Genomic DNA, 19,559 nt, shown 5'->3' with positions numbered 1-19,559 from the left:
GGAGTCGTCCCATCGCAACAGCGGGCAGGACCAACGACACAGTCATGACGCCTTGGCGCACGCCCCAGGACTATGCGTGGTAGGTGGAGCAGACAGCGAGGGCAAGCGCCATGTCGGCCAAGCAACAGCGACTGCGACGTCGGGCTCGACCCCACGTGATACGGCGGGCAGCGCACGCGCGTGGGCTCACATGGCTTGGCAGCATGGCAAGGAGCGGATGTGGCCAACTCAACCCGGCACGGGGCCAGCAGCCGCGGGGCCGACCAGCGGGACAACGGCTTTGGCCACAACCCCAACCAGGGCAGTAGCACATGCACGGTGACCACACCCCTAGCCCAAACAGCTAGAAATGGTGCTACGCACGCTTTTTAAACCAAAGGAAAAGGTACTTAGTATTTCGATTGAGGTTCAACCATAGCCATCAACCTAAAGTCGACACTAACAGCTAACTAGCGAAGTAAACCTCATGACCAGAGGGCGACCAGATAGGGAGATAAGGAAATGCCAACTTGAGTTCATCACTTGGGTGCCAAATCATGGACTAGGTTCCAAAACCTGTTTCACAGCGCATTCTATGGAGGTTTGGGCAATTTTGGAGAGTGCATCGCGACCTCACACACCACCTCAATCTACACCACGCTCACAAGCTCACTTAGAAACAACCAATAGTGCAAAAACATGAGGCGAGTATTTAACGTTTTTGTTAGAATTTAAATGCCAAAGATAGCATTGTCAACTACCCTTTTAGACAAGTTACCGGTCGTAGTTAGAACTAACAACCACTACACTTTTGCCAACCTTTTTAGGAGATCCAAACTCTACTAACTCCAACCAACAAACACACCATGCAAAGGTCCATACTTTATACTAAACCATAGGAACAAGACATTTAAGCACTACCTAATAATTTTATGTAATATAATTTGCCAAAGAGAGCATTTTAAACAACAACTCGTTGTTTGCCGACTTAGCCAAAAAGGGTGGATTTAATTTCCAATTTGATTTTCAAGCTTCTAAGAAAACTAACTAACAACATTTATCCTCCAAAATTAAAGTGACATGTTCCTCTACATATCTTCCCCATCAAACTTAACTTAAGCAATATGCACAAGTTATATTATTTTTGTTTATCAAAAAATGTTTTTCATGCCAAACAATTAACACCACTTATTCTATTTTCCTTATTAGGATCTTATTAGCATATTTTTACATTAAGTAAACTAACTCACTATATTCATTTGATTCCTTTCAACCACAAAAGCGAATCATGTAAGATTCACCTTATCATTTCATGTGTGCTAAAATTTAAAACTTCGAGGAACTCGTTTCGTTAATTCCTCCTTGGCCCTAAACTTGGTGCTAAGTAAACTCATAACACCAGAGGGGTTACAGCCATCACATAGCAGGTGTTTTTCTAGAACAACATCACCAAAAGAACATTGAGCAGGCACCTTTCACTATAGCTGGAGCTTCTTCTTGCTTCTGGTATTTGAAGCAGGACTGGCTAGGCTGGCTACTACAACTTGGAGCTTCTTTGGTGTAAGCTTCTTCTTGATCCCTATCTTCCTCCTTGGTGAAGCCCAGGGCAGCACAATCTCTAGTGGCTCTGTGTCTATTGTAATGGAGTCTTCATGGAAAGGGGCCAGGTGCACAGTTTGGATTGGAACTGGGTAATTGGAACCAGTTCCAGACCTTGTGGCAAAAAGACAGAGTGTGCTTTAGCATTAGCAGTTATAATAGAATTGTTGTGATCAATTAAAGAGCTGGTAAACATACCTATTAGACACACTGTTTGAACCTGAGTTTGATGTAGTAGTGGTAGATGCCCCCTTGCTCTTCTTGGCACCAGAAGAAGAAGATTTCCTTTTCCTTTTCTTGTGTGTAGCATTGACCACTGCCTCATTGTGTGGGAACACCATCTGGGATGGAGTAGCAACCAAAATGCTAGTCTCTGTGTTATAGCTTGCTGCTTTTTTCAGCCTTTTCTTTGGAAGACCCTTGCATAGGAAAAGTTATATTAGTTAACTAAGTTATTAAAGTTGTACATGTATTTGCAAAGTAATTTAGTTACATAGTTTACCTTTTAGCCTCCATTGCAGCTATATCTTCTGGATTCTCATTCTTGCAAGTGTACCAGTGATGCTCTAACTCATGGCAGATGGGGCACTCATGTTTCTTTGCCCTCTTCTTGCTGCTGTCTCCCTCAAGTGATGATTTTATCCTATTCTTCCTTCTACCTCCTATGGACCTAAGACAGAGAGGGTGCATGAAAAACCCATGAGTAGCTTTGGCCACATGCTTTTGTCAGGAATTCAAGGGATGGAACCCTCATATGTAGCTCTGAATTTGTTGACAGAGAAGTAATCATCCACATGGTCTTCTAGTTTTTCACCAGGAATTAAAGTAATGTAGGCTATTGCATGCTTGTATGGGATTGAAGTAATGTATGCATCATTCAACCTCCTTTGCAGTTCTATTGCACCTAGAGTTCCATCTTCCTTCAGCCAATCAATCACCTGACTACACACCCAGAACTATGTTACACCTACACAAATTCCTTGCCTCCTAGTGCTCTGACACTCATGAGGGTAGGGGTTCCTTTTTACCTACAAAACAGTCAAGTAATGCACTTATTACAAGCCACACAATGTAAGAAAAATAGGGAACAATCAATGCACTAACACATTACCTTAATAGTGTGCCCATCCCTTAGAGTTAAGGCATGAAGTCTCCACCTGCAGCCCTCACTCTGCTATGAGTAGTTCACCCTATACCTCCCTATATCACTCTTCTCAATGTCATAGTTTAACTCATGTTTAACAGCATGAGTAGCTAAAGCAATCTTAAAAGCATCCATGTCTGAATACATTGTTCCTACTGACATAGGAGGGTCCTTCTTGTCATAATCAACATCAGGCATATGTTCAGGCTCCCTATCTTTAACCATATCATCTATGTCTTCTACTTCATCATCAAAGGATTCATCATCAGAGTCTGTCTTAGAGGATTTATCGGCACCAGAACTCTCACCTTCCCATTCTTTAGTCCCACCTTGGCTTTGAGGACTGGGAGGAGGTGGGGGGTATTGAGGACCAAGGTCAATATACAACCCTTTCTCATCAACATCCAAATGCTCATTCATTGGGTTTGGGTTAGCCAAATATTTAGGTTCAGCAGATTGAGTGTGTGTGGCATGGCTTGGTTCTGCTAAGCTTGGACAAGCAATTGAAGGGGTGAATGGGGGTTCAATAGAGTTCACAGTGCTACAAGAATCCCAATCAGGAATCACAGGGGGCTCACTGCTTGGGATATGATATGCAATGGTCAACAAGCAGCATTTGAAAGCCTTATGCTTTGCAAATATTTCAACTAAATCTTGGTTAGTGCAGACTTGGATGTTCACTTTACTATCCATGTAGAAATAAAACAATCTCACTATGTCACCGTAGTTACGAGGATACTTGTCGACAACTTCAGCAACTAGGTCTGTGAAGTTAGTGCGGTTAGCATCCATGATATTGTTCAATGAAAACCACTGCGCACGAGAATTGGGAGCAACAATCCGGATTTCTAAGTTGTAGTTACTTTCTGCGTCCATCCTACAGATGAACAAGGAGCACGCGATTACAAACACGGGGCACAAATGCAGTGCACTAAATACCAATCAATACTGCAAACACGGGGCACCACGAAACCAAGGGGGGAAGCAGTCAACTCACTCGTCCCGAAGCCAATCCGGTCGCTCGCCCACGCCCTTGTTCCCCGCCATGCCATGCCTATCCTCTGGATCCACGCTCTACTACCCCATTCGTCGCCACAAGCACGGGGGATTCGTCGTCTTCTCTCCCAGCCGCCGCTACAGCCTTGGCCGCCAGATTCGTCGTCGCTAGGGTTTCTCCGCCGCTAGGGTTAGGGAACTGAGGGAGTCGAGCGAGAAGAGAGAGTGGGAGACTGAGGGAGATGCCGGTCAATATCGGTCAACACAGCATCCACATATGCCCGTGGCTGAAAGGGTAACATGGACATTTTTCTTGCCCGGTTCCACGTGTAAGAGCTACCAAACGGTTAAAACTAAACAGAATGGAGATGGAATGACGTGTTGGATAAAAGAGTTTAGCGTCATGTCACCAGGGTCTGTATAAACTTTTTTAGTGGCACGTAGAAATAGAGCATCTTTTATTATGGTACACAGGAAAAGGCTCCTGTATAAAGTAGGGCCCGCGCCAGTCAGCAGAACTCGCGTACAGTAGACACACACGACACGGGCAAACCGCACACAAGCAAGCAAACCACAGCTCCACATCGTGCTCGCCATCTCACCGACTGTGCCGACGGCAACAAGTCAGTGAGGAGCTAGCCATGGCAGCAGCGTCCACCACGCTGCCACTCGACGGCCGCGTCGCGCTCGTCACCGGCGGCTCCCGGGGCATCGGCCGCGAGGTGTCCTCCCACCTCGCCGCGCTCGGCGCACGCGTCGTGGTCAACTACGCCTCCAACCCGGCCAAGGCCGAGGAGCTCGTCGCAGAGCGCGGCGTCTCCGACCCGGCCGCCGTGCTCGCGCTCTTCGACCGCGCCGAGGAGGCCTTCGGGTCCCCGCCCCACATAGTGGTCGCCTACGCGGGCATCATGGACGCCAAGTACCCCGCGCTGGCCGACACCGCCGTCGAGGACTTCGACGCCACGTTCGCGGTGAACACGCGCGGCAAGCTCCTGGTGTGCCGGGAGGCCGCCCGGCGCATCCCTCCCAACAGCGGTGGACGCATCGTGACGTTCTCGTCGTCGACGGTCGCCGTGCTGCCACCAGGTTACGCGGCGTCCAACGCCGCTGTGGAGGCGATGACGAGGATCCTGGCCAAGGAGGTGGCGGCCAAGGGGATCACGGCCAACGTGGTGGCGCCGGGCCCGGTGAACACGGAGCTTTTCTTTGCCGGGAAGGATGAGGCGTTCCTAGAGAGGGTGAAAAAAACCATAGGGCGTATAGCCGAGACGACACAGATCGCGCCCGTGGTGACGTTCCTGGCGAGCGAGGCCTCGTCCTGGGTGAACGGCCAGGTTATCAGGGTCAATGGGGGCGTCGCGTGAGTGCGCCGCCCGCTGAAAATTGACGGTGTTTATCTCGTTGTCTGCCACGGGTTTTTCCAAGGATGTAGGTACATGTGTTGACAGTAACAGTAACAGTAACAGTATGTGTCATTCATTGTATTTTTGTCTAAGTCTGGTTCCATAGTACCATGTTACAAATATTCAGCAGTGCCATGCATTTCTCAACACGTCTATCTATGTGACTGAGTAAAAAAGTTGATCTCATGCTCCATAAAAATGATCTTCAGTTCTCAGTTGCACACTTCTACGGTTGTTTGGGAGAAATGTCATAGCAAACGATTATGCTCACAACAGGCATGCAATCAATCACCTTCGCCTGTTATCATCATCCGCGCCTTCGTCAAACACACCAGATGAGCCGACACGGAAGTCGAGCTGCTTCTGATGTTTCTGCCTCCGCCGCTCGTCAAACTCCTCCCACCCCTCCACCTGTTTGGGAATTGGAACAGGTCAAATTGAGAATGCCACTGGAAAGTGCCTCTATCAGAGCCCAAGGCCAAAACTTATGCAGCCAAATTAGTCAGCTATACGCAAGTGCTGTACTTGTCTAAAAAAATATATATATATAAAATTTGCATCTCTACTAGGCCACTGCTAACAAATGATGATATTTAGTGTTCGCCTAAACGGCCTAAACTGTTTAAACGGCCGCTAAACGATAAACGGTGGCAAGCTGTTTTGTTTAGAAGGTAAATGGAAATTAAACGATTGACCGTTTAGATGGTAAAAAAAAGGGAGTAAACGGTCTAAACGCCCTAAAAAATGGAGGTAAACAGTTTTAAACGGCCTAAAAGACTGCTTAAATGGTTGTTTAAGCGAACACCAGATTAATCCAGTTGAGTTTTACATGCATAAATTTGTATACTTAAGTTTATTATATTTATAAATATGTATATTTGATTTCAAATATATATATTAGATTCTTTTTACATGCATAAATATATATACATACTAAAATAATTAATTTTAACTTACATAAAAATGTATAAATGCTAGAATAATTGATTTTATATCAATAAATTATAAATTTTGGCAATATTATGTAAAACCGTTTTGCCAAAGGGCGCCTAGTCCTAACGGTTAGGTGACCCAGCGGCACTCCTCAGGTCCTGAGTTCGACTCCCCATGAGAGCGGATTTCAGACTGAGGTTAAAAAAATCCCCTCGCCCGTCCTCATGTGCCAAAGCGCAGTGGTAGGCTCCGGCCCGGTTCTCATAGGGTTACGGCACCTCCTGCGTTAGGATGCGGGACGGGGGTTCGGGGGCTTTCTCGATCTGTGTGAGAAGATCTTCTTAAAAGGGAAACCCGGGGGCCGTCATAACCCCGTAGGTCAAGTTTTTTTTATTATGTAAAACCGTTTTGACCGTTTAGCTCCGTTTAAACAGTCTAAACGACCTAAACACTAAATGAAGGGTGACCGACTGTTTCCATTTAGCATTTAGGTGGTGTTTAGTTAGCCATGGGGAATGGGGTAAACGGCGTAAACACTAAATGAAGGGTGACCGACTGTTTCCATTTAGCGTTTAGGTGGTGTTTGGTTAGCCATGGGGAATGGGTTTCGGTTATGAGGATAGAAAAGATGGTGTGGGTTAGGGATCAGGATACCAGATCGTATCCATTTCCCACGTTTGGCTTTATCTTGGATTGGGATGAGTTATGAGCTGGGGCCCACAAAATTAAAAAAAAAAAACAGAAAAAAGTCGTTCTTCTTCCTCGTGAGATAGCTGCGCTCAGTTCCAGGCATCCAGCTTCGTCAGATCCAATCATGAAGGCACACAGTGCTAGCAGCTCCCTGCCGACGGCTCACCCCCACGCAGGCGGCGCATGAGAGGCGAGCGGCTCTTCCGTAGCTGCGGCCACCGGCGCGTGCGCTGTTTCCGTGCCTCAGAAGGTCACCGCATGCGAGGCTCCACGAGACGGCAGCGGCGGTGTCTCGCGCGCTTGGCGAGGCAGCTACGGCTGGCAGAGCAGATGGAGGCGGTGCAACGTGAAGCGACGGTTCTCTGCTCCACCTCGCCTTCAAGCTCCCTCCCTAGCTTGAGCCCGCGCGTGCCGCACCGCTCCCAACAACAAGGAAGACGACGCAGGTGCCGTATCCTGTTCGTAACCCACCCCTCCCAGCGGGATAGTTTTGGTGGGATACGAGGCTCTAGTTTCCCAAACCCAAACCCACTGTATTTCCCAATCCATAAAACCAAACATGGGTTATGAGGTCATTGGGTTATGATATCCCTTTCCCATCCTCCTTATCCCACGAACCAAACGCCACCTTAGGATAACATAGTCACTAAAATATAGGGTGTGACCATACAAAGCAGATCGCAATGCGGCAATGAAGGTAACAAAGTAGTATCAATATACTGTGCGAAGGGAAAATATGAACATGCACGGGCAGGCAGGCAGACTCTTAAGGAAATGGTACCTGTCGAAGAACATCATTTGTGATTTCTGTGCCATGGAGATCGAGTGTAATAAGCTGCGAGCACTTTTTGAATAATGTTGCTGGCAAGGACGTCAGGCCATTGTTCCTTATATGCAAAACCTGTTGAATAAATTTGTTTCATATAAAGAATGTTAAACACTGGTAGATATGTTCCTTACATGCAAAAGCTGTTGAATAAATTTGTTTCATATAAAGAATGTTACACACTGGTCGCTAATGTGCAACTGTAAATGAAAAAAAAAAAAAATCTGTAGCAAAAAAGGACACAAATAAATATTACCCTCAACTGATATTGTAGAAGAACCAGAAGCAGCATGGTACAAAAGTTTCGTCAAGTTAAACTGAACTGGTCTACTAATAGGTGTTAATGAAATAATAGTATTCAAGAACAATTGACTCTTTGTGACTGTCCCAGGTCATAAACCCAAAGTTCCATGCATGATATACTGAGAAACAAAGAAAATAACTCCGCTTTCATAAGGCCACAAAACTGCATGCACAAGTTTTGTTGCACACTATTAAATCTCATACATCTTGTAGTTCTGCTGCTATGCACTGGACTAATAACTTGGTGCTCATTTATACAACTTCTATGTGAACATACTTGCAATTGGACAATGAATATTTTGTGGTATCATCCATATTGTGAAAATCATTGCTATCTCACAATGAGACATTTGGAATTTTAACAAATTAAGATAACACAATATGCTAATTCAGCACTTCATTTGCTGTAAGTGATGATACATATATCATCTTAGTAATTTTATGTTTTTGTTACAAATGCACCTTTCATGCATCTAAAAGCACACACCTTAAGATTACAAAGGTTCCCAAAGGCCTCTGGCAGTTCAGTTAAGAGATTTGATGACAGATCAACCTGAAAAATTCAAAAATCAGGTTCAATATAGAGTGCTCTACAAGAATATATGAGGCAGAAGCAGGTCATATATGAGAGACAACACACCTCAGTGAGAGATTCACAATCTCCTATTGATGAAGGCAATGAAGTTATCCTGCCAACAAGTGTAAACGAGTCAAATGTGACATTCACCATAACATTTAAGTTTTAATTCCGTACTAGTATAGTTTTCATAAGAAGTAACAGAAAAGGCATTTCTTCTCCCAATAACATCTTTTTTCTATGATAGAATAGAACTCAACCTACTAGTGTTTGCACATTACTAACTATGAAGTGCACTAGAAAACAGAAACTGACTAAGGTCTTTGACTTTTTCTAGGCTGCAAATGTACTCTTTGGGTTACATAAATATAATAAAGTTGCATTAAAAATAGAATCAGCACTATATAGTTATAGCTGTCAGCAGACAAGTCTCAATGTTAGGACATTAATCCATCAAACCATCCAGACATGGTTCTTTTCAACCCTCAACATGCTTGACAAACAGTCAATCTCAAATGGGAACACATCAGTAACATCGCATCACTCTTGATCTGAAGCATTCCTTTACCAGTATGTAGAATAAACAAGAGTGCAAAATCAGAATTCAGCTATAAATACATAAAAATATGACAGAACAAATAAGGTACTGCAAGCCAAGAATGATTAGAGTTCTGGCACAAACCTATTGTTACTCGCTATGAGTATCTGGAGGTGCTTCAGCAGTCCTATTTCTATAGGCAAGTTATCAAGCCTGTTATTTGCAACACGTAGTTCACGTAGAGAAGTCAGCGATCCCAAAGTTGATGGCAAGCTAACCAGTCTGCAAGATAAAGGAGAAAGTGGATGATCACATTATCTTATTTTCATGTATAACAAAACATGCTTATCTGTCATCATGCTCAATAACACTAAGAAGATAAGAGATATTGTATTCTTTCTAATTAGAACTATGAAATATCCCCTTTTTGTACCAATGTGATACTTTACATGCATCTTGGTGGCAGGAGTCAACTGCGAAATTTTCTATTCAACGTGTTGACAGAAACATAAGTGAAATACAATGCGGCCATGAGGTTTAGTTGCTCAATAGGATAATTCAACTATTCCATTTAACCAAAAAAAAAAATCATGAACACATATGGACATCTTCAGAGAACTAATGTACTCCCTCCATTCCAAATTGTAAGTCGTTTTGGCTTTTCTAGATACATAGCTTTTGCTATGCACCTAGATACACAATTTGGAACGGAGGGAGTTCATGTTTAGCACAATAATCTGCACCTAACTAACCACTCAGATATATCTCCTGCCTGAAGGATTCTACAACACACTAAAGAAGAAGTTAGAAGCCAAGATTTAGTATGTGTTCTCTCTTATACTTCAACATATGGCATGCTCAGCTTTCTGACAGCTATTGGTTGATTTGCCAATACCTAGCTGCTAGCTCACAGTGGATGAGTCAAAGCAAAAGTTTGAGAATATAAAGAACAAAAAACAGTTTTGGAGAACATAGCTATAAACATTGCTTTATATCCACTGGCAACATCACAGAGTATTCATAGTACTCCTATGAATAACAGTAACATGACAAGAGTTTCAGAATCGGACATACTGGTTTTCGCTTAAAGATAAATTCAATAACTTTTGAAGACATGATAGACCTTCCCAGCAGATGCTATCATCAGCTATATCATTGGCAGTTAGGAGCAATTTCTGCAATATAAAATTAAGTCATGTACGCACAATTATAGTTCCTTATGGAAGGAGAAAATAACCCAATTCACTCGGTGGGAAAGAATAATTACATTCAGAGATTTAAGAGCAGAGATTTTGTGTGGAATTTCCTTGATACTGTTGTTGCTGATGTCTAATATTCGTATCGAGGGGCCACAATCCCAGACTTCTTCAGGCACTACCTATAGAGAAAGACACCCACAAAGATTTAAGTCTAACTTTGTTCAGAGGGACTTGGTACAGGAAAATAACCAAGTGATAACAAATCAATATCATTGAATCAATAACCAAGTGATAACAAATCAATATCATCGAATGCTTGGTGATAAAACTGTAGGCACCAAACTGAGATGCCATAACTAATTCAGTATATAGTTTATGGGTACAGATCATTGTGTCAATCATGACCAGAAATCTACAAAAGGATCCTTGCAAAATTAGTGTTAGACATTTTCTTCTAGGGTCTGTATGCAAATTGTAATAAAGGCGGTAATAAAGCATATAATGGTATTTCTTCATGACCAACATGCTGAGAGCACTTCCATTGGCCATGGGTAGATTTGTAGATTTCACAAATTCAAATCACAATTATCCTATGCAGGTATGCATCAACAGGACCTTCATAAAAGTGATTCAAACAAATCAGAATAAGATACCTTCAAGTCACAATCATTCAGCGCAACAACACCTGTTAACTTCCAGCGCTCAGATCGGCTTTTGGTGACAATTGCCTCTGGTTTTTGTGTTTGATTCTCCTTAACATTTGAAGGCCTTCTTACAGTTGTTGCTGAGCTACTGCTATTATTTGTGATAGGACCATCCTGTTTAAGAGTAGACAACGAAAGCAGATTCTGTAAACACTCCACATTCAATGGTGAAATTAAGCAAGTTACCCTATTGTCTATGGAACACTTGCCAAGTAACAAGGAGCAACTGAAATTTTCCTCCCTGCACTTCCAGGTACCAGCACAGCTCACCCGTAAAAAATCGAACTTATGGACACGCTCATGGACATCCTACTCCAACAAACTCAATGCTAAATATCTGAACTAACTAACAGAAAGACTAAAGCAGCACAGATATGGGGAATTAGGACAGATCGAGGTCACCGATGCCGTACCCCCTGATGAAGCCCCTGCGACGCGATGAGCATGACCTTGGATCCGTCCACAACTTGCATCGAGCTCAGGCTTGCGGCATCCTGGAGCACTTTGCCTGCGACCACGAGGGAGTGAGGATTGGCTACTATGGGAACGAATCTGCGGACTCAAGAGGTAACAAGGGTTTGGGGATCGGTGCCTTTGCAGATGAGCCTCTGGCCGCGCGGGAGGACATTGGTGAGCGGCTGGAGGAGGCGCTTCAGCTCCGCGCCGGAGGCCGCGGCCGGGACCTCCACGGGGATGGTCCGCCCGGCGAACTTGACCTGGACGGTGATGGTGGTAGGTGCGGCCTCCATTACCTCTGTGCCGTCAGTCCGTCACCAGCCCAAAGGCAAGCCAAACAGAATCCGTGAGTCCGCCCTTTTCGTTTTGGCTTGTCTGCCCATATTTTTTCCGGTTAAGGAACAGTACTTTTCTCTTACGGTAAACCAGGCGACCATACTTCCACTCATTAACCCCAAACGAGATATACTTTCGGCCCCGTTTCTTTTTCTTTTTTTTTATATCTTCTTCGTTTCTTCTTGTGTTCTGAAATTCAGTGACTAAAGTTTAATTTGTGTCACGTTCGACGTTCAAATGCTAATTAAAATTTTAGAGAACTAAACATGAGCTCATTATAAAATTAATTGTACATGGAACCAAACGGCCTTACTCTCTTCTCATGTCAAATCAAATTATAAAAAGTGACTTCCGCATCATTACTATAAAACATTACTTCGACAGTACAAGAACTTGTCTTATACTAAGTACACATAGGTCATCAAACTATAAAATTAAGTTGCATCTTTTGGACACAATACTTATGGTGAGCATGTAAGATACGTACAAGAAATCTTTAAAGGTAACTATTTATAGAAGTAGGATGTGTGTAATTACTTTTATAGTGGTGAGCATGCACGTATATGTATTGGGTGTAAAACAAATGAGTCCAAAATATTCATTTTATTTTTCTTATTATAAGATGTATAGTTAAATACATGAACGGCTCTTGAAAATGCATCTTTTTCTCTAAACTTGTTAATTAGTACACCGCACTGGTTGGTACAGTCCATAAATGGACTTGCTATGCACTTATTAACAAGTTTAGGGATGTGCGGTGCACCTATATTAACAAGTTCAGAGACCTAAAACATATTTTTAAAGTTCGTGAATTTAAGTGGCACATGTTGATAAGTCAAAGGACCATGGATGCATTAATATCTATGGATATCCATAGCAAAAAAACTAGCATTTGTGAGGGGAAGGAGTCAGGTAGTTTGAAGTTTATTTGAGCATTACGGGTGTCACGAAGGGCCTTCAACTTTTAAAAGTATTTTTAAGCTTCTAAAATTATCTTGAATTTTTATAGATGTCCTAATAAACTCTCAAAACACCATTTTTAGATTCTGAAACTTATCCTTTTGGTACTTGAATAGGCCTTTGTGCGCCAACCTAGCATTCTCCCCTACAAAACCCACCCGATTCCAGCAAGAGAAGCAGGGTCCATGTCACCCTAATTTTTTCAGCCATCGGATCTCCGATTGTGTTGCCCAGATCGCTTGGAGTGGATTTTGTCGAAAGCCGCTTCTCGCGCTTCTCCTTGTGTTAGTGTTTTGTCAACCGACTAGTGAATTTGTATGAATGTCGCGCTGCTCCAGGAAGACGATGGGAGTATCCAAAAGACACAAGGAATTATACTATTTTAGGCCGGAGGCCTACGTCCATTCTCAGAGAAGATCGAGTGCATGTTCCTCGGTTGAATGCTCTGAAGTTCTTACAATGGGGGTTGCAAGAAGAGTGAAAGAGGTAGAAGAGTGGAGAGGAACTGCCTGAATGAAGTCTCGAGAGTCCGTCCTCCTTGGATTGATGCCCTGACTACCCTTATATAGAGTCTGGAGCTAGGCCGTAAGGAGGTTCTCCCGACCGTACGGTCGTGAGCCTGAGGGAGGGAAACTAGCTAGCTTGGCCGGCAAGGAAGGCCATCTTATCTTGGTGTAGCGCACGTCCGGGGGTGATTGTCGTCATGGTCTTGTGCTCACGTCGTGGTATGGGGGTGGCGTAGTGCTACTATGCCGACCGTGGCAGCACGGTTGGCACGGTGGTGGTTCGCCAGCCGTCTTGTGCGACATGGTCTTCGTCGTGGCCTTCGTCACCGCCTCCTAATCTTCCAAAGGCATCGTACAGGAGTTGGTAGCCGCCCCCAGGCCGTTGGTTGTATTACTGCTCGTGGAGCTAATGGCCACGATCTCGGGCTTTCAGGGTCGTGGCCTACGCTGGCCTAGATGGGATTGTACGCCCGTCGTCATACCTGGAAGTAGTAGTAGTAGCCCGTCGTCGTACCTAGAAGTAGTACCCCTGAAAGTCAAGGCCATAGCCGCGAGCCCCATCCCGTAGTGGGTGGGATTGTACGTCCGTCGTCGTACCTGGAAGGTGCTCACCGTAGCTGTCGTCCCCGCCTAGTGGTCCTCTCTTGTCTGCGGCGTGGTGTAGGGATGGCGCCTACTCCGAGACGGCTGTCTCCTTGGTCCTCGCGGACTGAGTAGGCGTGTCTATCCTTGTCTAGACAGTTGTACCTGGTGAGGCTCGACCCCTCCTCGCCCCTTCCAGGGGTTGGGACGAGAGAGAGAGAGAGAGAGAGAGAGAGAGAGAGAGAGAGAGAGAGAGGTTGTGCGGTGTCGTGCGGCGTCGTGTGGCATGTGGTGGAGGGAAGAGGGAGAGGTCATGGGTGACTCCTTGTCGCAGCATTCGACCCACGCCTGCACAACTTAGTTGGGCCACGCTGGTTCGGGCTTGCACGACTAAGTTGGGCATCGGTCATTCGGGCTTATACTAGCTAGCGTATCATGACCTCCCTAGTGGCTAACTAATCGGTGTCTTGAGATACTCGGGGTATCATAACCCCGACACCTTGGCTTCTCCCACTTCTCCTCTACTTCCCCCGCTTCTCTTCCAAATCTAGAGAAGCAAATATATATCCCAACTTTCGCTTCTCCATCCAGCTTCTCGCTCCCTCCTCTCTCATCTTCGCTCTCACTATCTCTCTCCAATGTGGGTAGGGCGACGACGTGAGCTGTGATGGCGGCACCCGCCCTCCTCCTCCTCCACGGCCCTCCCTCGCCTACCTCTCACCTCCGTTTCTCCCTCCCCTTCCTCTCTCTCCCCTTACCGCCCGAGGCAGCGGCAGGTGTGAGGCGGCGGTGGTCACGACGCGGCGATGCCCCTTGCGGGCGACGCGCTGACGTGGGTGGGCCTGGTGGCCCCCTCCGTCCCCCATCCTCCGCGCGGGCTCCTCAACGCCTCCTCCCGCTGGGGAACGTGTGCTCCTCTGGTTGCAAAACCCTAGCTACCTATACGCGTGCTGCAAATTGGTTACATGCTTGCTACTTCTTCTGATCTTGTTTCATTTTTGTTTTTCAGGATTGATTTTAACTTGCTTCCTTCTCTTCCTTCTTAGGGTTCGGAGTTTCAGCATCTTCAAGACAACATGTGTATAATTCCTAGGACAACTCTTATTTCCTGTGGCTGATTCCACAGTTTGGTTGAGGTACATCTTATGCAGAAATTACAGTGAATTTTAAAGATTTCGCAAATATAAATTTATGCAATGGATAGTCCAATGGCCTAATTGGAATTAGTTCCGCAAAAAATGACCAATAGGGGAATCATTCATGGGAGAGATGGCTGTAGACCTTAATCTGGTTGCCATCAAGCAGTTGGGGGTAAAAAAAAATCTCTACATAATCAGCTGTTAAGAATGTCTAATTCAATACCGAAAATATTCAATGTAGGTCAAATTAGGCAATGCACATTCATGTCTCTGTTAGGTGTTTTCTCAGTTGTTATCTAAGGAAAGTAAAGCTTGGTTATGGCTGCAGCGTGTATTATGTTTATAGCCATAACAGTTTAGAAACTTCACAATAATGTGGTTACTTCTTTCCTTGGATACCTGTATCTTGGCCGATGAATATGTATCGGTTTTCCACTTTTGTTGACACATTATCTTGACCATCGGACTGGTGTACCTTCTTTCTGCTAACTGAATGGATATTGGGAATAAGTACTTGCTTTGCCTAAAAAATAATAAATGGTCTACTTTGCAATATTCATGTGAAACAATTGCAACATATCTCTGAAAACATATGAGACACTTGAAACATACGAAACACTTGAAACATACGTTTGCAACATGCGTTTTCAGCATATCGCAACATCTCCGTGCTGCTCGGGAGAATGGAGGCTCATCCGCATGTGAAGTTCGTCGGACGCAGCAGCACGGCGGCAATGGCTGCGCGACGCGGCTGGGAGGTAGCAGTCGCGCGCCGCACCTAGCAGGCCCGGTAGCCGAGCGCCACGCCTGGCAGGGCCAGCAGTCGTGCGCTGCGATTCACAGGCGGCCGCGTGGCAGCCGTGCTTGGTAGGGCTGGCAGTCGAGCATCGCGTGCGGGAGCGGAGTGGAGCGAGGCGTATGTGAGTGATTTTTTTTTTAGAAACGGACAAGCGGATAATGGAGATGGTTGCTAGACGAACGACGTGTGCGGGAGTGAGCGGAGCGAGACGTTCGAACCTACGGACATCTTAGTTGTATCGTTATTTTTTAAAAAAGAACTTGTATGTGTGGTAGATGTCACTATATTTGAACACCTGCCGCACTTAGACCCTTATTAGACGAAACCGCCGTTGACCCTGATGACCTGCCCGTCCACCCAAGCCACGGCGTTGCTGCCCAGGAACGCCACCACCGGCGCCACGTCTGTCGTCTCGGCGATGCGCCCCATGGAGTGCTGCTCCACCCTTCGCACCGCAGGAGTGCCTCGTCCATCCCGGCCAAGAACAGCTCGGTGCGCACGGGCCCTGGCGAAACCACGTTCGTGGTCACCCCCTTCGCCGCCACCTCCTTGGCTAGGATCTTCGTCATCGCCTCCACGGCGGCGTTAGCCGCTGTGTACGCCGCGCATCCTGGCAGGAGCGTGCCCACAACGGACGACGAGAACGTCACGATGCGGCCGCCGCTGTTGGCTGGGATTCGGTTCGCCGCCTCGTGGCACACGAGAAACGTCCCGCGCACGTTCACCGCCAACATGGCGTTGAAGTCCTCGACGGCGGTGTCCGCGAGCGCTGGGTACTTGCCATTGAGGACGCCCGCACAGCAGACCACCATATGCTGCGGGGACCCGAACGCCTCCGCGGCGTGGTCAAAGAGTGCGTGCACAGTGTCCGGGTCCGACACGTCGACGCGGACGGCCACGGACTGGTAGCCGCGGAAGGCGAGCTCCGCAACGGGCTCGTCTGCCCTGGCTGAATTAGACGCATAGTTGACCACGACGCGCGCGCCGAGGGCGGCGAGGTGGGAGGACACCTCGCGGCTGATGCCGCGGGAGCCGCCAGTGACGAGCGCGACACGGCCGTCGAGCGGGAGCAGCGACGTGTTCTCGGCGTTTGCGACTGCCATGGCTAGCTGCTTGCTGGCTTAACCCCTCGCGGCGTCACGCACTTTAGTCTTGTGCTTGTGTGTTGGCTGTTGGCTCAGCACGAGTTTTGCTATGCTCCACAACGCGCGATGGCTGTGGATTTATAGAGGTTAGTATGTAAATGATCGTGCGTTACGATAGGAACGTGTAATACCACGATAACATATGTATGAGCGTGTATTATACTGTTATCTAAAATAGATACTGCAATCATAATGTTTCAACTAATTTTACATAAGTCTTCACGAAAGATAGATAGTTAAAATATAACTCTAAATTTGAATGCAAAATTAAAACATCAACATCAATTGTCGCATCACTTCATGCCTACGATACGTGAAAAATAAGCTTGCACTTCTTTAGGAATCAAGTGCTACGGAAAGATAATCATAACAAGTTTGTGTTTCACAATACATGTTTTACAATCTATAGTATATTGCCCGTGCTAACGCCACAATGACATTTTAGGTGACACAAATTAACAACCAAACACGGTATAAAATAAAATAGATTGAAGATTCACAGAAAAAGAAGCGATACAAATTTACAGGGTTATTGTATTATTTAATCCAAAAAGGATCAAACTTATATTGTTGAATACAACAAGAATAATTCATGCCAACTTGTTTATCCGTCAGGTTATCAATTTTAGGCCTCATGACAACAAAACCCTTCTTCACTAACGGGTGTCTACGGTGTACCATAAATCTCATGCGAAATATTTACACACCTATTTTTTGGTTTTAATCAATGGCTTGTGGCTTCTGCTCCTTCCCATGTCAACACCGAGTCCTTCAACTCGAACATCTATAAGTACACCGGAACGTGAAAAAAATTCAGCAAATGGTAAGCCTCGATGAGCAATGAACCTGAGCATGAAAACATCCATTGGTGATTGAAGAGCTTAGCTGTACCCGCTAGTGTCGGCGTGAACAAGCTCCTGCACCAGTTGCATCACCTTCATCCCACTGGTCTCAAGATTCTGATGTGTCATGTGAATCAATCAAGCCAAAGCTGTAATCATGGGAGCTAATCTGGTCCTAGGATAATCACTTAATCATTATGGCAAGAATTAAGAAAACCAAGTGTGAGCTTTTCATCGTCCACGGCTCCCTAAGTTCCAAGTGCGCGGAAAAAAATTCTCTGCAGTCGTGCTGTACCGCGGCGCCTGTGAAGCTCTGAGCGCACGCCATTCATGTATCCTTGTGCACGAATCTCAATGCATATGAGTCTGAACCAGCTAGCTACGCGTTCTTTCCACGTGGAGCCACAATGAGTAACCGTCTCTGTTCCTTCAGCTGGTGGGTGCAGACGCGTACGTGGCAAGCACGCCATCGGTGCTGCACGGGCTCTAAGGTGCAACACGATTACAAAGAATTTTTTTCCAAGTGCGCCACCAGCGCAAGTAGACCGAAAGAAGCGAGAAAGAGTACAGTAGATGACTGATCCACACCGATAGAAAATTAGCCACATTAATCTAAGCAGCTGATTACTGTTTACAGCTTGTATAAACAGAATTGATGTAAAATAACTGAATCACTTTGTTTGGCAACTGGCATTCCTCCAGCATCCGCATGCCAAAAAAAAAGGTTAACACCAAGCCATATAAGTAATGTAGAGAACAATTCTGTCATATAAAATATGGTAAAGACCAATCATTGATCTGACGACCAGGAGAATATGCCAATGTAAGAAATTAATATCCTATAATTACGAAACACAGTTGCACTAATAATAAACATAAAAAATACCTGGATTCTAAAAATAACAAATAACCCTATATCTGAAAATAAAAAATAATCAAGCATTTCTGTTTCTCAATCAATGGAAGGTTAGCATGAGTTCCTCCAAGCAAGGAAAAAAACTACAACTCAGACATAGATAAATTAGATGGCCAGTAATTGGTACTTGGATGAAGGATAGTATCCGTTTTGTACTTGAAAATTATTTTCAACATTTTTTTCATCGGATGACACAGGAGAACTGAAAAATTATTCAACATAACTGATAACTGAAGATAATATCATATTTAACTGGAAGAGCCTAATGTAGGAATTTAATACTAAATTATCTAGCCTGTGCTAACGCTGCTAAAGAACCAAGTAGATTGGCCTGGTGTAGGAATTTTGTCTTACAGTAATGGACAACCCATTTTGATTACACAAAAGGATACTGCATCTACATCTCTACTATGAGGACCGATATCTGATTTGTGATAGACAAAGTACAATTTTTGAAATCCAACTAGGCTATTATGGACACAAAATAAAAGAATGATGATCAGTGATACAACAAAAGAGAAGATAGGAAAGATGGTGTCACAAGAGAACATACTGTGTGAAGCTTGGCCCCAAAATCTAGTGTAAAATCAGAAAAGATATCAACCTGAGTATTCAACATTCAAATCTCTGGACCAACCAACACAAATGGAGCAAACAAATTAACACACTATTAGCAATAGTAGAAAGGCATCGCAAATACACAAGAACTAATGGCATGTATACCTCGTCAACAAGCTCAAGTAGCTCTTTTGCTGTCCCAACATCCGCTGCAACACACAAGTTGCTCTGCTTCGCCTCCCTCACCTCAAACAGCTTCCTCCCCATGGGGTTCGTGGCCAACCCCGCCCTCTTCGCAAAGGACTCCCTCCTAGCAGTAGCCGACGACTTGGGTGGTCCAGCAGGCACGCCGGGCACCGCACTAGAGTCGAGGAACCACCTGACCTCGGTGACCTTCTCCTCACCCACCTTCCCATGCCTCACCAACAT

At 45.3% G+C, this 19,559-nt stretch overlaps 4 protein-coding genes and 1 pseudogene across 4 annotated transcripts; 1 reads left to right on the top strand and 4 right to left on the bottom strand.

Moving 5' to 3' along the window:
- Window positions 1-1,457: 1,457 nt before the first annotated feature.
- On the bottom strand, window positions 1,458-1,919 carry LOC136536640 (uncharacterized). Its single transcript, XM_066528864.1, has 2 exons — window positions 1,777-1,919; window positions 1,458-1,692 (listed from the first exon to the last, which is right to left on the bottom strand). Exons 1-2 carry the CDS (start codon window positions 1,917-1,919, stop codon window positions 1,458-1,460), a joined length of 378 nt encoding a protein of 125 aa, XP_066384961.1.
- A 2,440-nt stretch (window positions 1,920-4,359) lies between these two features.
- On the top strand, window positions 4,360-5,082 carry LOC136538991 (NADPH-dependent aldehyde reductase-like protein, chloroplastic). Its single transcript, XM_066530915.1, has one exon. The coding sequence runs from the start codon at window positions 4,360-4,362 to the stop codon at window positions 5,080-5,082; it is 723 nt and encodes a 240-aa protein (XP_066387012.1).
- Window positions 5,083-5,172: 90 nt separating this feature from the next.
- On the bottom strand, window positions 5,173-11,703 carry LOC136538990 (plant intracellular Ras-group-related LRR protein 8-like). Its single transcript, XM_066530913.1, has 10 exons — window positions 11,484-11,703; window positions 11,305-11,399; window positions 10,841-11,005; window positions 10,256-10,366; window positions 10,063-10,163; window positions 9,133-9,270; window positions 8,514-8,562; window positions 8,361-8,426; window positions 7,526-7,645; window positions 5,173-5,532 (listed from the first exon to the last, which is right to left on the bottom strand). Exons 1-10 carry the CDS (start codon window positions 11,638-11,640, stop codon window positions 5,410-5,412), a joined length of 1,125 nt encoding a protein of 374 aa, XP_066387010.1. The 5' UTR covers window positions 11,641-11,703; the 3' UTR covers window positions 5,173-5,409.
- Window positions 11,704-15,984: 4,281 nt separating this feature from the next.
- LOC136538989 (NADPH-dependent aldehyde reductase-like protein, chloroplastic) lies at window positions 15,985-16,772 on the bottom strand (annotated as a pseudogene).
- A 923-nt stretch (window positions 16,773-17,695) lies between these two features.
- LOC136536639 (uridine 5'-monophosphate synthase-like) lies at window positions 17,696-19,559 on the bottom strand. The gene is made up of 3 exons (XM_066528863.1): window positions 19,296-19,559; window positions 19,126-19,176; window positions 17,696-17,773 (listed from the first exon to the last, which is right to left on the bottom strand). The coding sequence occupies exons 1-3, from the start codon at window positions 19,557-19,559 to the stop codon at window positions 17,696-17,698; spliced, it is 393 nt and encodes a 130-aa protein (XP_066384960.1).

Source organism: Miscanthus floridulus, chromosome 2, assembly GCF_019320115.1.
Source record: "Miscanthus floridulus cultivar M001 chromosome 2, ASM1932011v1, whole genome shotgun sequence".
Taxonomy (NCBI): Eukaryota; Viridiplantae; Streptophyta; class Magnoliopsida; order Poales; family Poaceae; genus Miscanthus; species Miscanthus floridulus.
The sequence above is the reverse complement of the archived record's forward strand: the minus strand, read 5'-3'. Positions and strand labels throughout refer to the sequence as shown.

What these genes read in the sequence shown, in the direction of transcription:
- LOC136536640 (XM_066528864.1), bottom strand. Translation starts at nt 1,919, where the DNA reads ATGGTGTTCCCACACAATGAGGCAGTGGTCAATGCTACACACAAGAAA. An exon ending in TCAAACAGTGTGTCTAATAG is followed by an intron (nt 1,693 to 1,776) that starts GTATGTTTACCA and finishes TTTTGCCACAAG; the next exon opens with GTCTGGAACTGGTTCCAATT.
- LOC136538991 (XM_066530915.1), top strand. Translation starts at nt 4,360, where the DNA reads ATGGCAGCAGCGTCCACCACGCTGCCACTCGACGGCCGCGTCGCGCTC.
- LOC136538990 (XM_066530913.1), bottom strand. Translation starts at nt 11,640, where the DNA reads ATGGAGGCCGCACCTACCACCATCACCGTCCAGGTCAAGTTCGCCGGG. An exon ending in TGAATGATTGTGACTTGAAG is followed by an intron (nt 10,367 to 10,840) that starts GTATCTTATTCT and finishes CTTTCTCTATAG; the next exon opens with GTAGTGCCTGAAGAAGTCTG. An exon ending in GGAACCTTTGTAATCTTAAG is followed by an intron (nt 7,646 to 8,360) that starts GTGTGTGCTTTT and finishes TTTATTCAACAG; the next exon opens with GTTTTGCATATAAGGAACAA.
- LOC136536639 (XM_066528863.1), bottom strand. Translation starts at nt 19,559, where the DNA reads ATGTTGGTGAGGCATGGGAAGGTGGGTGAGGAGAAGGTCACCGAGGTC. An exon ending in TACTTGAGCTTGTTGACGAG is followed by an intron (nt 19,177 to 19,295) that starts GTATACATGCCA and finishes TTGAATACTCAG; the next exon opens with GTTGATATCTTTTCTGATTT. An exon ending in TTGGGGCCAAGCTTCACACA is followed by an intron (nt 17,774 to 19,125) that starts GTATGTTCTCTT and finishes ATGACACATCAG; the next exon opens with AATCTTGAGACCAGTGGGAT.